This window comes from Pelobates fuscus, chromosome 6 (assembly GCF_036172605.1).
Source record: "Pelobates fuscus isolate aPelFus1 chromosome 6, aPelFus1.pri, whole genome shotgun sequence".
Classification (NCBI taxonomy): domain Eukaryota; kingdom Metazoa; phylum Chordata; class Amphibia; order Anura; family Pelobatidae; genus Pelobates; species Pelobates fuscus.
Genome location: NC_086322.1, coordinates 195275877 through 195294099, shown reverse-complemented (window position 1 = coordinate 195294099; position 18223 = coordinate 195275877). Strand labels below are relative to the sequence as shown.

General features: G+C 36.9%; 1 protein-coding gene across 1 annotated transcript in view; it reads left to right on the top strand.

Annotated features, from left to right (window-relative positions):
* Positions 1–18223, top strand: part of GRID2 (glutamate ionotropic receptor delta type subunit 2) — a 1057299-nt gene that overhangs the window by 628643 nt on the left and 410433 nt on the right. The window contains exon 5 of the mRNA XM_063458620.1: positions 1204–1257. Coding sequence (XP_063314690.1) covers positions 1204–1257 — 54 coding nt within the window. The remainder of the gene's footprint in view (positions 1–1203; positions 1258–18223) is intronic.

The window sequence follows — 18223 nt, the reverse complement described above, 5'->3', positions numbered from 1 at the left end:
TTCAATCATATATGTATTCAGATATTTAAACACTTGAGGGAGTGTTTGTAAAGTTTGCACCTAGTTAATTTAAATATAATTGTGTCTCTCCATGTGATTTTGTTTTTTTGGTTTTCTTTGATAGTCATAGATTTGCTGGTTTGTAAAGTAATCAATGTACATATGAGGTGTATCTACTATAAAAACAAAGGATAGAGAACTACTCTTCCTATATTTTTATAACCAATGTAATGTATCTCTGGGTACAGTATTAAGGATTGGACATTGTATTAGGAATTATCCACAAGTACACTCAGGGAGGAAGTAACGGCTCATACCTTGCTGGCAGTGCTCCACTCCAGAGGGGACCACAAATCCCTCGGAATTTAGTAGAAAGGCATTGGGAACAGACATCATAATCTGGTGAAATAGAAAAGATTTATTAGGAGGCAGACAACCCTGTGAAATTTCATTGGGGCTGCTTGCATCCCAATAAATCCTTCCTACTTCACTGAATTGTATTGCATGTTTCCACTGTTCTTCTATTACATTGAGCATTTCTCTTAGAAATATTCTTTTTCCAACAATATAAACAAGCCAAAAGAAAATGCTTGCAGATTGGTTACGGCCAGATGACTAATCTCCCATGGGTGACGTTTATATGGACAATTTTGGTTGGTAACTGATATACAGTAATGGCTAGCTGCATTGTATAACACAACAGCCATTAAGAATACTTGTCAGCCTTCATTAAGAGAGCAATGAAACATGGCAAAATGTATTTAACTACTTGCGTACTTTAATTCCACTGGCTTACGCTTACAGTTTGCACACCACAAACAATTACTATAACATGGAGTAAAAACACATAATAACATAGTATCCAAAGAATAGCATCATATTTGGCTCCATTACATGCTTAGTGAGAAATTGAATGTCTTGTTTGCTCATCAAATCAATGCAGTTCAGTATTTTGTTTATTTTCTATTGTGTGTGGTTAAAAAAACAAAGCCCTGTCTTCTCCACTTTGTAACTACTTGTCCAATTAAGAAGAAAAAGAATGACTTCAAGGTGTTTTGTAAAGGTTATAGGCTTCTATCTGAAAAGCTAAGTTGAAAGCTAATCTTTTTTTTTTCTTCACTTTTTTTTTGTAAGATTGAATACTCCCTGCTTGCAATTTATGCTGACTCATTGTTTTTTGTTTTCCATTGTTTTCTTTTGCAGGTCGTGGAAACTAATTTGGTTGCCTTTGACTGTCACTGGATCATTATAAACGAGGTAATTGGCGTACCAATGTTATGGTAACGTGTTAATCTTATTTGCATAAATATAGGACGTATTTAAATTGATTTTGACTTTGCAAGGCAAATTCTGCTGCCGTTTTCAGTACTATGATAAGGTTGTTGACCATTAAATTAAAGCAAAGTATTTCAAACAGCCTTTCGATGGCTTGAAATCAAAAAGGAAAAATATAGCAGATTTTGTTTTATTTCTTGGCATGTGATTTGTGAAGCCTTTTGTAGCATAAAACTGCTAATTAATTCTACTTTGCTTAGTATATTTAGTATAGTCATTCAAACATTTTGAGTTTTTTAAATTACATTTTTGAACGAGATATATTATATTCATATACATACACACATGCAAGTAATACAATGTTTAAGTCACATAATAAAATATTATAATTCAGAAATTAAAACAAACTGCGGAAATATAAAACAATCTAAAAATATAATTTGGAAGTATATATGATTGGAAATCCTGTATCTCTCCTTGCAATCTACTGAAATTTAATTGCTTTTATTATTTTTCTTAAAAACTAGAGAATAGTCAAACACCTAGTACATAGGATTGACTCTGTAGTATAACTGAAAAGAATCTAAAGAAGGAGTCTGAAACACGGAATACAGAGAAAAAAACAGAGACAAAATCAAACACACAAATAAGGCATTAATATAATTTAACAATTAACATAAGAACAGCAAACTTTACGAAGAAAAAAGTATATCTTCCAAGAAAGCCAGATTTTATTGTGAACATGAAGAATGTAAACAGTTTTTTACTTAAAAAAAACAACTGTCAGAATCAATTATCAGAATTTTTGTAATGTATAGAAAATATAAAAAATGGTAGTGCATTCTCATTTCTTAATTTAAATGACCTTAATAAAACGTTATTCCATTTTACTTAAAAAATCACAGTGACATTTCAGTACACCAGTTTCCAGTTTGGATCCTTATCATGCATTTAACATTTTCTGATTGTATATATTCTGGCTGAGGGCCAGGGAATTTATTGAATTTAAGATTGCAAAAAAGTCCTGACACCAGACGAGGCTATGAAAAGGAATGCTTTGGTATAATATTTGATTCATTGCTTTCATTAAAATCCAGTTGTGAGTAACGGGAATATAATGTTTGTATAGTTTATTCATATAATATTTTCTTGAAAGCAAAGTGTTATTAAAATATTTTTCAAAGTACCTTCGGGAACATATTGGCTCAGCTGTTCGGTAGAAGTAGTGGGATGTATCTTGGCTAAAATGCTTAAAAATTTAGGAATACTACATAATCAGGAACAACATGGAGACTGAGCCAAAAACTGCTTAGCCGATAGTGACTCTCTTTTATTTAGAATTTAGCACTCAACACTATATGAGGAAACCATTCTGTGCATTAAGCTTCATGGTGCCTTATGATGCTAGATAAATAAAAATGAGACATAATTGTGATAACATTCACGTTTGTGAATTATGCTTGTAGCACTTTAAGGATGCTGCCTTAGTAATTAACAAATTCTTTATATCTATTATAAATAGAATTCCAACATATTCCACAGAGCACAAAAGTCTATCGTGAATACAAAAGGGAGAAATAAACTAAATGAAAAATAGCAAAATGCATAAAAATAAAAGGGTATGGTTACACCAGTGCTAATGCATTATGTATGGATATAGATGTATATCATTCCTCACATGTATTTATGTGAAAAGGGAATTATAATTACCCATCTGTATATATGAAGACATTTAGGCTGAGTTGGGTATATACAGTATCTCACAAATGTAAGTACACCCCCTCACATTTTTGAAAATATTTTGTTATATCTTCTCATGTGACAACACTTAAGAAATGACACTCTGCTACAATGTAAAGTAGTAAGTGTACAGCCTCTATGACAGCATACATTTGCTGTCCCTTCAAGATAATTCAACGCACAGCCATTAATGTTTAAACCGTTGGCAACAAAAGTGAGTTCAAAGCTAAATAGAAATGTCCAAATTGGGCCCAATTAGCCATTTTCCCTCCCTAATGTCATGTGACTTGCTAGTGTTACAAGGTCTCAGGTGTGAATGGGGAGCAGGTGTGTTAAATTTGGTGGTATCGCTCTCACACTCTCTCATACTGGTCACTGGCAGTTCAACATGGCCCCTTATGGCAAAGAACTCTCTGATGATCTGAAAAAAGAATTGCTGCTCTACATAAAGATGGCCTAGGCTAAAGATTGCCAAGACCCTGAAATTGAGCTGCAGCAAGGTGGGCAAGACCATACAGTGGTTTCACAGGACAGGCTCCACTCAGAACAGGCCTTACCATGGTCAAACAAAGAGGTTGAGTGCACGTGCTCAGCGTCATATCCAGAGGTTGTCTTTGGGAAATAGATGTATCAGTGCTGCCAACATTACTGCAGAGAATGAAAGGGTAGGGGGTCAGCCTGTCAGTGCTCAGACCATACGACGCACACTGCAGCAAATTGGTCTGCATGGCTGTCATCCCAGAAGGAAGCCTCCTCTAAAGACGTTGCACAAGAAAGCCCGCAAACAGTTTGCTGAAGACAAACAGAACAAGGACATAGATTACTGGAACCATGTTCTGTGCTAAGATGAGACCAAGATAAACTAATTTGGTTCAGATGGTGTCAAGCGTCTGTGGTGGTAACCAGGTGAGGAGTACAAAGACCAGTGTGTCTTGCCTACAGTCAAGCATGGTGGTGGGAGTGTCATGGTCTGGGCCTGCATGAGTGCTGATGGCACTGGGGCGCTACAGTTCATTGAGGGAACCATGAATGCCAACACTGTGTACTGTGACATACTGAAGCAGAGCATGTTCCCTTCCCTTTGTAGACTGGGCCACAGGGCAATATTCCAACATGATAACGACCCCAAACACACATCCAAGACGATCAAAGATGTCTTGCTAAAGAGTCTGATGGTAAAGGGATGTTTTGGTAGTGTGTCAGTCTACATACAATGTCTCACACACTACCAAAACTTTTTATAAACACACATCTTAATGTTTTATATAGTTATTTTCAATAACTCTCTCGCTTCACCTGTATTGGATAAATTTGTATACATACACATATGCAGCTATATACTTGCATGCTCTGCTCTGCTGTTTTCTTGTTGTTGTTTATTTTCTTTTTAACTAGCTTGTTCACTCTCCTCTGTTTATTTAGTTTGTCTGGCTATTCTCAGCCAACATGCACATTTCTTTCAGGCACATCTTCTGCTATTTATGACACCCCACTCTCACCCTCCCCTTCTCTAAATTCAGTTGTTTTAAGTGTTCTCCTCTATCAGATTGATTTGTATTGCTTCAGACCTGAGGTATCTCTTGAAAGCTTGTCTTTGAAATATTATGTTAGTCCAATAAAAAAGGTATAATTGCACACTGCAATACTCTGGTATATTGGCATCTTGTCTACGGCACTAATACGGCTAATCAAATCTACGCTAAATATATATTTAGGCTGAGTTGGGCATATATATATATATATATATATATATATATATATATATATATATATATATATACCGTATATACTCGAGTATAAGACGAGTTTTTCAGCAAATTTTTTGTGCTGAAAAACCCCAACTCATCTTATACTCAAGTTAATGTCTGTATTATGGCAACTTACATTGCCACAATACAGACAAGGACCGCCGGGCTCATTACAAGCCCGGCAGTCCTGTTGGGGGCTGGCAACACTCCGCGCGGCCGCGAGACTTACAGTGGGAGCCGGCCGGAGGATAGAGAAGGGAGCTGACAGGAGGTTCTGTAAAGGTAAGTAACAGCTTCCTGCCAGCCCCCCTCCTACAGCCCAGGCACTGGACCACCAGGGAGTGAGAGCCCCCCTCCTGGCCAGCTAACAACAATATAAAAAAAATAAAATAAAATAAAAATAATATATTAATAATATTAAAAAAATAATAATATCAAAATAAAATATAATATATAAAAAATATTTAATATTAAAATAATAATAATTAAAAAAAAAAAAATGCCCACCCCCCACCAAGGCTCTGCATCAGACACACAAACACACTCTGCATCACATACACACACACACACTGCATTCATATACCCACTACACACACTACATTCATACACACACACTGCATTATATACACACACTGCATTTATAAACTGCATTCATACACACGCTGCATTCATACACACACACTGCATTCATACACACACTGCATTATATACACACACACACTACGCACACTGCATTCATACACACACACACTGCATTCATACACACACACACCACACACACTGCATTCATACACACACTGCATTCATACACACAGACACACACACTACACACACTGCATTCATACACACATTGCATTCATACACACACACTGCATTCATACACACACACTGCATTCATACACCCACTACACACACTACATTCATACACACACACTGCATTATATACACACACACACTGCATTCATACACACACTGCATTCATACACTGCATTCATACACACACGGCATTCATACACACACTGCTTTCATACACACGCTACACACACTGCATTCATACACACACACTGCATTATATACACACACACACACACACACACTATGCACACTGCATTCATACACACACACACTGCATTCATACACACACACTGCATTATATACACACACACACACTACCGACACTGCATTCATACACACACTGCATTCATAAACACACACACACACTACACACACTGCATTCATACTTACATTGCATTCATACACACACACTGCATTCATACACACACACTGCATTCATACAGACGCTACACACACTGCATTCATACACACACACTGCATTATATACATACACACTACACACACTGCATTCATACACACACACTGCACTAATACACGCACACACTGCACTCATACACACACACACTGCACTCATACACACACACACACTGCATTCATACAAACACACACACACTGCATTCATTATATACACACACTGTAAATAAATATTCAATTAATATAATTTTGGGGGATATAATTTTATTTAGAAATTTACCAGTAGCTGCTGTATTTCCCACCCTAGTCTTATACTCTAATCAATACGTTTTCCCAGTTTTTGGGGGTAAAATTAGGGGTCTCGACTTATATTCGGGTCGACTTATACTCGAGTATTTACGGTATATATATATATATGCCCAACTCAGCCTAAATGTCTTCATATATACAGACAGGTATATATAATTCTATTTTCACATAAGTACATGTGAGGAATGACTAACGTGGCTATTCACTAAGAATTATTGGGAATTCAAAGTTAATTTTAACTTTTAGGCAGAAAGCATAGCTGACTGTAAAAAATTGACAGTTTGTTTAATGTTGGCCTTAAGTTTGAAATTCAAATTCACTTTGAATTCACGGGCTTTCTCACTTGAGTGAATAACCCTGTTGATATGGAGGGATAATACTAAAATTCTTAACAATGAGGAAAATGTGAAATGTTGAGTGTTTAATGAAGTATTGATTTGATGATTTAAATAGTTGATGGTAAGTAAGATGGTACAACCCAAGCGTATGTTTACGAAGGGCCCCTGATTGCATTCATTGTCATAGAACGCCAGATAATATTAATTAGTTTGTTGTCATTCTAAAGGTGGTGCTGAAATACAAATGGTTAGTTTTGCAAGAAGTGATATGTATTTTATGGAGAACAGGAGGCCTCAGCCTCAGCTGTGACATAGTAGAATTAATGAGTAAGTGGAATTGACAGTGCCATAACTACTAAAGGAGCAGCTATAGAAAAGATTGGAATGCAGCATGTAACTGAGGCCTACAACATTAGAATGTGGTAACAGAAAGGAAAGGCGTCGGGAAAAATCATTAGGAAAATGTTTATTAGATCATTAGATTCATTAATTTTGTCTGATTTGATTTATCATGCCTGCAAGTGATTTAAATATATGCAAATCCACAAAACAGAGCAACTCAATTATGTAATGTGCGAGATTGTTTTAATATGGGTGTCTGCATACAGGTCGATATTGCCCATGCTACCGAATTTTTTTCAAAATCTTTAATTTATTAGTATGTAAAAAACAATATATATTTTTTTATCGCATTTTCTTTTGCAATATAATTGACAATCTATGTTTATTACAAAGACACAAGGTACTTTACCAATAAAACATTAAAATGAAATGTAGCAACCGAACCTTTTTCCAATTCTAACTTTCTAATGTGCCAACAGCAATAATTACCTGCCAATAATCTTGACTGACTTAGAATGCACAACAACCCAAAATAAAAAAAATCATATAAATATCAACCCTATGCTTACAATATCTTAACAGCACTCAACACAACAACACAAAACTGTGAGCAACAGTAAAACCGCTGTAAAATCTACAACAGAAATAAATCAAAAGCCTACCATAACCCCCTTAAGATTTAGATAGAGCTTGATATTGTTTCCTTTTTACATATATGTATTAGGATGCAGAGAGGAAATGTTTGAAAAAAATAATATTTGTTATGGTTGCCCCAGGCTAGCTGAGGGATGGACCGTAGAAAGTATGCTCCTAGCGCTCACCAGGGACCATAAATACCGCACCAGACACCATAACCACCACAGACTCCACAACCGCCATAGCTTAACTGGAGTCTCGCTGTCTTCCTTCCATCCTGGATCCACCTCTGTCCTCCAGGACAATGTGGGAAAGACCTCTCCTCCAGGAGAGCGTATCAGGAACAGCTCGTAAAAGAGCTAAGTGATGCTAAGGGAATATGCAGAGCATAGCAATCCCTGTAGTGATTATAGCTGTCCCCTACAAACACGAGTCAAGGCTGCGAGTTGAGGGTCAAGTAGAACTGGTTTAATGAGCACACACGACTTTCTTATATACACATTTCCCCACAAGGTTACCACCCATGTGGGAAAACTGGGTAAAATACACAAAGAAACAGCAGTATGTATATATATATGATACCTCAAAATGTATTACAATGGTATCTAGATATACTTATCTGATATAGTCAAAACAGCCTATGTCGTGGCCCAGTTCCTGACCTTTTACAACATATACATAGACACAGAGGAAAATGAGATTCGGCTGTACATAATCTAAAACAGGAACAGAAAAAGATACATAGTGTGATACAGCAAGATAAATAATAATGCGCTGATATAATAATGCACTCACAGGATCAAAGTGAATAATGCACCAGAAAAGGTGCCTGCCCCGATAAACTTGGGCGGCTGAACGCCTCCACTCTCCACTGGAACTCCAAGCGGACCAAAGTATGGAATGAGACTCCAATATAGGTAGGGTAAAATAAATATGCAAATTTATTATAGAAAAAAGGCTATATATATTAGCCACATTAAATAAGATTAAAACAAAAGGGAGGTCCTACGCGTTTCTTTCCTATGCAAAGGAACTTCCTCAGGGACCAAAAAACAAATAATATAATAATTAAAAGCATTCAATACAGAAATGCATACAATATTATCCCCCTCAGTGAGTCTCTATAAATAGGGCTGGACCCTTAGTTCATAGGTGGATCCGGTGGGAGTTACCCTTGATTCCATGATCACATTCAGTTGTGGAGTATCCAGCGATCCTGTTCAGGTGTGGAGTAGGTGTTCCGACGGTCGTTCTTGGCGCAAAACGGTGGAACTGGAAACCGGAAGTAGAAATCCGTTTGCACTTCCGCGTTCCACTGCCCTATGCGTTCCAGCTCAAAAATGAAAGACAATTGTACATATTGCCACCTAGAGGTCGCCCAGAATATGGCGATCCTAATGTTAATCAAAACCATGTGGACCTTGTGGTACACAGGACACAAAGTTACAACAGCCAATCAACACAGTACAGTACAGTCAGAAACTCCCAGCTAATGCACACAAACCCTCCCCTCTGCCTGTGATACAATTAACAAACAAAATGTGCTAACTTAATTATCACTGGCAGACAATATACAGTTTTACCCAAAGTCTAGAAACACCCCAAAACACAAACATATCCTCATAAATATCCTACATCCCTGGATAGCCCTGATCTGGGTGAACAACATATCAGAGCAGTGGTTCAAAAGTTTTATGGAAGTCATATTTGACCGACCCCAAGCATGGCTTTCATGCCCAAAACAGTTCCACAGATTTAGGCTGTGCGGCCGGTCTATCTTCTCCTCTATCCTGGAGATAATTGGCTTAAGTGGCTGTGGTAAGCCAATTACCTCTAAGTCCAAAAACTGTTACAAAAACTACATACAAATACATAACTCATATAATACAATGTTTAACCTATATGTCCAACATATCCCCAGATAGCTTGGATCTGAGCGCTCAATATGTCCGAAAAGCACTCAGATCCCACGAATACAGTTGGATCGCCATGGGGTTAAACAATAGCAAGGGCTGATGAAAGATTGAGGAGGGACAAAGCAGCCAGTTTCAACTGGTCTGGCAGTGTACCTGGGACAACGCCCTGCTGGAGAACAATAGGACACGAAAAAGGGGGAGGGGAAGAGGCACATTTTCCCATGGAATTAAAGGGGCAGAAAAAGTGTTTTAAAAATCCATAGTCATAGGGCAAGAGGCTGGCAAGCAGGCCTCTCCAAAAGCCAGTGGCAAAGGGTAGTTTGTCACAATATTATTTTGATTTGGCCCAGCCAAACTATTATGAGTGCTGGACAATTTGGAAAGGTTAGTTTTAGTTGATTCTATCAAAAAAAGCTATGGTTACAAGGGTCTTTGGAATCTTCAGCTCTGAAGAGGTTATAAGTGAGCTCACCCACTTGAAACTGAGATTAGTATAAAAATAACTAATAAAAGGGAGGTTGAAAATGTATTGTCTCACATTTGATACTGTTGAGTTTGGAAGGCTAAATCAGAGTTAATTCTGCATCATTCTGAAAGCAAATGTATTTTATAATGTTGATCCCAACAGTAATCTTCAAATCCTGGGTATCATTTCTTATATGAAGGGCCCCATGTAACTATTCTGTACCATTATCTTCTCATTATTTTTGGTACTTTGCCTGATCAGGTCAAACAAGTCATGGCATATTCATAATTATCATTAAGTGACTTTGTGGATCAGAATATAAGTACCAGCCTATATTATCAAAACACTTCCAAAATCTAACTCATGTCACCTGTAACAGGACCTGACTGTTTATAAAGAAAATGTATCACATGAATAGAAAGCTAGCATAGTATCTATTTTGACGTTTGTTATTATATTTATTGAATATAATTTCTAAAATATTTTAGATCTGTCAAAGCTAGTTAAAATCCCCTGTCTCATGCAATATATATTTAGTTACATCACATTGCCATATTGTGGTAAATCCCCAATCTACCAAAACACCAAAATAACCTAATATCAGTGGTTACTAACCTATGTGTGAAAGGAACACTCAAACATTATCAAAGAATATATTTGTTGCCTTTGACTATTAGATTTTTCGGTCCTACTTTAGGAATCTAAAAATCTGCCATTAAGTTTAGCGCTGTCCCTGGGCTCACTGGTCTACTGTGATTTTGCCAATGATGATGATCTTGAGCCAATCTAATGTTTTTTGATAGAAAAGAATTGGGGTCTTATTGCACATATATTGCACCAATTAGATTCTTCTCATAAAAAAGCATTATCCCTGAGCTTCTCTATGCAAAGCATTTGCCGTGGTCAACATGCTCACTTGCATGTAACTCTAGTGGCTGGGTGACTGACAGAGTTTTCCACATAAGGCAATGCAGGAAGAGGGTATTTGCAGCAAAACCACTACATTATAAAGTAGTGGTTGTGGGGATTATATTATCCCATTTAGTTTAAACCTGTTCGAAAAAAAGGCACTTCCATTATATATCACATATTTACTGGCTACATACATCACTTTTTTACCGCCTATTTTCTATGATCAGGCATTGGGTTGAGCACCCCGTAACTAGTGCTTCCTGGTCTGTAGGGACAGGTCGGGCAGTGCTTCCCCGCTCCTGTTTTTTGTTGATAAAAATGAATTAATTAAAAATCTATTTATTTTTATTGTAAGGACTACTGATAAGTGTGTTAGAAAAACATGTGTCTGTTATGATTATATCTGCAGTTTCTATGATGGAGTTAAGTGGGTTGAGCCCAACAAGTCAAGGGCAGCATTTCACCATATTTAAACTTATCCAGCGATCACTGCACACACCTTCACACAAAGATTTCCATTAATTAGTGTCCGGAAAAGTGTTTAAATTGCAAATGAGCTGCTTGGTGCAGGTAAGCTGTGAAGCAAGTAAGTTTAACATCCAGAAACACATTTGCCACATGCTAGTTTGTAAACAAATTTTACATGATAATCAAGTGTCTAAAGGAGAATGAGAAAATCCTGAAAATTAGTTTTGCCACTTAGGGGTAGTACAAAAGATTGAAACGTGTTCTATCCTTAATCAATTTTAAAGCAAAAAGCTCAAGATCAATTTTGTAAACCGTGATGGCAAAACAAAAGCAAGTTGTAATTTAATATAACTACAAATAAAGAATAATGACTCAGTCTGGAAACAAATTAAGAGTGCCACAGGCCTTAGAATATCCATGCAGAGCAGAATCCCTCATGAAATTCCTTGTATGATTAAATACTGTATGTCATACAGTAGAAGAATCTTTATTAAACATCAATGGTAATTATAATTACTCTACTAGTTAAGTGATTTCTAATATTCTAGCAAGTAGGTAAATAAAATAAATAATCAAGACATACAGAGTGCATTTACTAAATTGTGAGCTACAACATATAGATAACAAAAATTCAAAATATTTAGACTAAATAGCTCAAATGGGGAAAAAATGGTGGATTAACGGAGTTGATGATTTTTCACATCTCAAATATTTTGGAATACTTCTTTGAAATCACTTGTTTGCTCATTGCATCTCAATACCCACTGTAGTGGTTTTAACGCCACGAGTACCCTGACACCATAAGTAAGATGGTAAGCTGTTTTTCAACAGTTTGCCATCTTACCTTGCTCCTATCAGGCACTGAAACTCGTATAAGTTTCATTAAGGATTAATCGACCAGAAATGCTGGATATTACACAGGACACAGTAGATGCCACAGTAGAGGCCAGGTGTTATTTTACTATGAGTTGGGTGAGATGTGTATGTCTTCTCCTGAGCCGCAGAAAATGTATGTTAATCCCACCAGTCACTCATCAACTGAGTGCTCTAAGCCCATGAATAACCTTCTGTGCATAGAAATATGCTCAGAATTCGCATAAACCAGCATGTTACTCTTGTTCCAGCCTATTGAAGTGAACATGGTGCTTGAAGTAACTATAATAAATAGAACTTAGAAATAAACACTGCATTTTCTACACAGGTTTATGTGGGAAAATGACTGATAAAAAAAAACACAATCTTTATTTAATTGATAAGCTAAAAAGAATATGACAATATTGTCTGTATATGTTATCTTTTGTTTATGGAGAACCATATCTAATGCAATAAAAAAGAAAGATTATAAATTAATTAAATCACTGTGGCAAACTTATAATGTTAGCATAAGCAGAAGGTGATCCTTTAACAAATTGCAATAAATCATTTTATTGATAGCTTCTTCCATAATTAAAAGTCCATAGAGCCATAAGCAATTCATTAAATCTCATAAACCCTGACTAATCACTTAATGAGATGTAAGGCATTTCCAAGATCCATGCTGATGCTGATAGTATAATGGGTGAAAGCTGATAAAACTAAAAAGCCATGCACACAAGTAGATCAAGCAGCTCCACTATTTAACTTTTTTCTTTTTTTAAATAAAATGCAGAAAAACTTTATTCTGTTTATATTGGGAATAGGGAATCTATTGGCAAAATGACCAGAGATGTAAAGAGATATGTACATAGGTTTGTAGAGATAATGAGAAAACAGTTTATTCATTTATATACTTATTTTTAAGTTTATTTCTACTCATGTATTTAATTTAATTAATTGATCATTGTTTTTGCTTACACTGATCATTATTTTCTAATATACTGCTAATAATGATATATATATATATATATATATATATATATATATATATATATATATATATATATATATATATAAATTACTTAGCTATTTGCCCACGTATGAAGCACTGTCTCAGTTATGAGGTCTAGCTAATATTCGTAGCAATGGTCGTTGTTACTAAATAGTTTAATTACATTCGGTAGAGATCTATTGGTTTTGCTAGGCTATTTGAATGTGCATTCGTTCTTGTCATGAAAATAACATATTTGGTCTAAGGACCTTGTTAAATAAAATTGAATACACTACAGATATGCCTATTTCTATATGTTGAATATGCAGATACTCTCCATATACCATTAAAAAAGCATCATATTTGTAGAATTTTTTTTTTGTCCTTTTTTTATTAAAACAACAAAGTAATTGTTTTCAGCAACCTTTGATACCCATATGAATGATGTTGTAGGAAAGGGAGTGCATTTTGTTACCTACCAACATTTTTATTTTTATATTTTAGTGACCTCTTAAAGGTGCTCACTGATTAATTATTGACCCACTGGAAAAAATATTATTTTTAGATATTTATATTTTACTTGTGCTCGGAATTTAATACGTAATGGATAGTATCTGTAAGGGCAAAGTTGGTTGTGGTGTGCTGAAACCAACGTACGAGTGGGCCTGTAAATAAAAGAGGGCCCGCCAAGGAGAATGTAATTATAACAGGGTGTAGGTGGGTGGGGACAATCAGCTGAACGGCAGAGGTGAGTAGAGGCTGGGAGTTTAAGTAGGGGACTTACTCCTCCCACAAATTCAGGCCTAATGGCCTTTCTACTTGTGCTCGGAATTTAATACGTAATGGATAGTATCTGTAAGGGCAAAGTTGGTTGTGGTGTGCCGAAACCAAAGTACGAGTGGGCCTGTTAATAAAAGAGGGCAAAAGAGAAGTTCATGAAAATACACACTTTATTGCCTTTTTACATAACCAAGTTCCTGAAAGCTTGACAAAGCTCCTTTTCTGGTCGTGGAATATAAGTATGGTATATGGAATATTTCCATCGCCCCAGTCTCTTGATGATGTGAACCGGTGTATTAGTGCTGGAGGCTGAAGAGGCGGCTCCTATGCGAAAGGAGTGCCCGGAGAATGAAGTCGGATTGAAACCCAGTTTAGATAATAGCGTTCTGACGTGAGACGTGAATTTAGCAGTGGTAAGCGGGTGCCCTTGTATTGATAAGAGCGGAGAGTCTGGTAAGTGTGCGTGAAGGGTTGACCGTAGGTGGTCTAGTGCCTTGACCGGACACCAGGCATTATCAGTAGGGAAGAGAGGAATTACAGTGGGGTGTAGTGAATGGTTGGTTTTAGTTGATAGGATCGAAAGTAGATAGTGATCCTCCACCTTTGTAAGGTGCAATGTTTTTAGGCTGTGCGTGATATCCCCTTGACGAACAACTGTGAACTCTCTAGGTCTGAGAAAACCGTAGAACGCAAGATAGATAGCCGCTTTGATCACCAGGTTAGTGTCGGGATCAAACGGGGATTCGTCAAGGAGATTGCTAAGTGATCTGAAGATAGGCCCATCTATAGGTAGTTTTGTGATAGTGAGAGGAGCTGAACCCTTTAACATACCTTTCAATACCTTTTTAATGGGATATGATGACAAGAAGGGGGTGTTGTTAGGGAAATTTGTGAGGCTATGGTGCTGCACCCCAGTGAGATAAAGTTGTATGGTGTTGTGGGAAAGTTTAAGATGTAAGTGGCAAAAAGAGGCAAAAGCCACCATGGTTTGTATAGAAAGGTCGCCTTGTAAACCGAATTCTGCAGTGAATTTGTTAAATATGGTAAGTGCCCTATTATAAGAGATAGCTGTGTTAGGTGATAGTGCTTGGTGAGTGAGAGTTCTAGCGTGATGCATTAGTGTGCTCAATCCAGGATTAGTTCGTGAAACCGTGGTGTTCTGGATGGCTGGTGGTGAGCCGTAGGGATTGCCTGAGAGAATACCTGGAATTGAGAGCGAGAAAGAGCGTCAGCTGCAGTGTTGTGGATACCCGGGATGTGACAACAAACTAAGTGAAACTGACCGGTTGCTGCTAGCCAGGTCAGCTTGCGAATCAGCCGCATGATGGTCAGGGATGATGAGCACCCCTTGTTAATGATTTTGCAAGCTGCCAAGTTGTCAGAGTAGCATTTTACTGCCTTGCCGGACCAGAGATGACCCCAGGTGTGTGCGGCCGCCCCAATGGGATATATTTCAAATAGGGCTGAGGTCTCCCTGAATCCTGGCAAGGCATCTGTCTAAGTGGGCCAGTTACCCCTAAACCAGTGGTTGCCAAAGATGGCTGCGAAACCAGTGTTGGCTGCAGCGTCTGTCTGAATGATGGGTGAAGAAGTGTAGAGAGGGGGGATAAACATGGAGATATCGTTCCAATCTGCCAAAAACATAGCTAAGTCAGCCTTGGCGTGGGGGTCCAATGAAACTGGGCAAGAGTCCGGTACCCCATGAAGCAGGCAAAGGAGCCTGGATATAAAAGACCTTCTCTGCGGGATGATGCGCATGGCGAAGTTCAGGGATCCCAGAAGGGACTGGAGTTCCTTCCTGGTGCAATCATCATTTCGCAGGAACATGTCTATCTCCCCTCTCAAGCGGGTCAGTTTGTCGTGGGCAAGGCTAGCTCTGAGGGTAACGGAATCTAGCTCTATCCCCAAAAAGGTTAATTTAGTAGTGGGGCCAATTGTTTTAGATGGGGACAAAGGTACTCCAAGTGTGGAAAAAAGTGCTTTAGTGCGGCTGATAGCGGTGGGTGTTTGTGCCCCTGGCTCTATCAGTAGGAAGTCGTCTAGGTAGTGAATAACTGAGTGACACCTGAGGACGTTCAGAAGCAGCCAGCATAGTGTCTCAGCGACATATTTACTGCTTGAGAGAATGATCTAAAGAACAGACCAAGTAATCATAATAACATTATCATGCAGGTATTGACCTAATTAACATGTAATTAGCATTGTTTAGCACTAGGCAATGCAAAGTACTATTAAGAGAGCCTGGGAATGGCTCTACAAGTTACTTTTTCAATTTTGGAGGGACAACTGTGTTAACATATTGCACTATAATAATTGGATTTTATTTTGTGTGGGAATATACCATTATATTGTTTAGTTGTTTCTATTATTATTGATTGAATAGTAGACTTGTCCAAAGAGAGAAAATTCAGATATATGTAGGTTCGAAAAATTGATTCTGTAACCAAATCAGATGAGGGTGTGAATATGGGTGTGAATATGGGCCAATTAGTGTGCTGCAAAATATAAACTGTACATAATACAGTACTTTCTGTATATATTTTGCAGAATATTGGTAGGAATATTTTTCAGCCATTTGGGTTCACAGATCAAAAAAGAAAAAGTAACCAAAAGAGGTAAAAACAGGAGGAGCAGTAAAAATAATCTCTATATTTATATATTCTATAAATATATTATATATTTATATATTCTATAAATATTAACTATATAATGTATAAATAGATAATATATTATTTTTTTACGTATAATGTATAAATAGATAATATATATATTTTTAAGGCTCCTCCTTATTCCCCTCTATTGCTCACTTCTCACTTGATCTGTGAATAAAATTAACATTAAATGACTGTCCCTTAGCCATCAATCATTTTTTCCACCACCCCCCCCATCAATCATCTTTTTTTTTTGGAACCACAGGCAGAATCCAGAGTGATGAATCAAAGCAAACATGCTTCAACTCCCATTATGCACATCAAGTTTAACAATGGCAAACAATAGTGAATGTTGAAGTTCAAAAATCTTTAAAAGTCATCATTTAACACCATCAACTGAAAATAGCCATACTATTAAATGCAGAATCTTGCTTTTCTAAATGTAGCTCCATTTAAAAATATATTTTTAAAATAACTACAATCAAATATAAGCTGAGAAAATACAACACGTGCATTTACATGCATACTCCTTACTTACTCCGCAAGTGCAGTGAATTATATGATTGTTCACATTTCAAAATGTTTTTTGTCATGATTCACCATTTAAATGCTGTGACTTACGTGTCTAGTTACGTTAAATAACATAAAGAAAAAGAGGGTGGTGGTAATATGGCGCTATAATGTGCTGCTAAAACCACAGTGAAATCAACCACACAGTTCACAGAAAAGCATAAAGCAAAAAATATATAGTATATATATAAAGTGGATAGCGCACTGAAAACCCAAGAAAGTATATTAGGGTATTTTTATAACAAATGAAAAATATACAATACATATACCCATAAAGCAGATCTTTGTCTTGATGTCTCTGAAAAGAGTAAAGCTTACATAGGGCAATATTGTACTGATAAGTATCCAGATATCATATGTATGTATATAAATGGTAGAATTTCCTACTCACATTTAAATGAGCCTGTATTTCAAACTGGCTCAGGTATATAGGCATGAGTAGGATATACAGGTCAAATCCTTCAGTGGGTATGTTCCTCAACCAAATAGGTTTGAATATGGGAAATCAGAGAACAATTGTAAGGAAAAAAGTTTTCAACATTTATTACAAACTGAATAATAAAATCTTACATTGGAGAAGTATAGGTTCAACACAACGCGTTTCGGCTAGATGCCTTCATCAGGTGCATAAGTTAAATAACATGGGAACTAGCAATAAAAATAAACAACTTTTATTAATTAAATAAAAATACATCATGTTAAATTAAAGGATCACTATATGGTCAGGAACACAAACATGTATTCCTGACCCTATAGTGTTAAAACCACGATCTAGCCCCCCTGGGCCCCTCATGCCTCCATAAATATAGCAACATTTTACTGTATTCAAGCCTGAAGCTGTAACTTGCATGTTGTTTGCCTCAGAAAAACAAGCAGGCTGCTGACATCATCAAAAGTGGTAGTCTGATCCAATCACAATGCTTCCCCATAGGATTGGCTGAGACTGACAAAGAGACA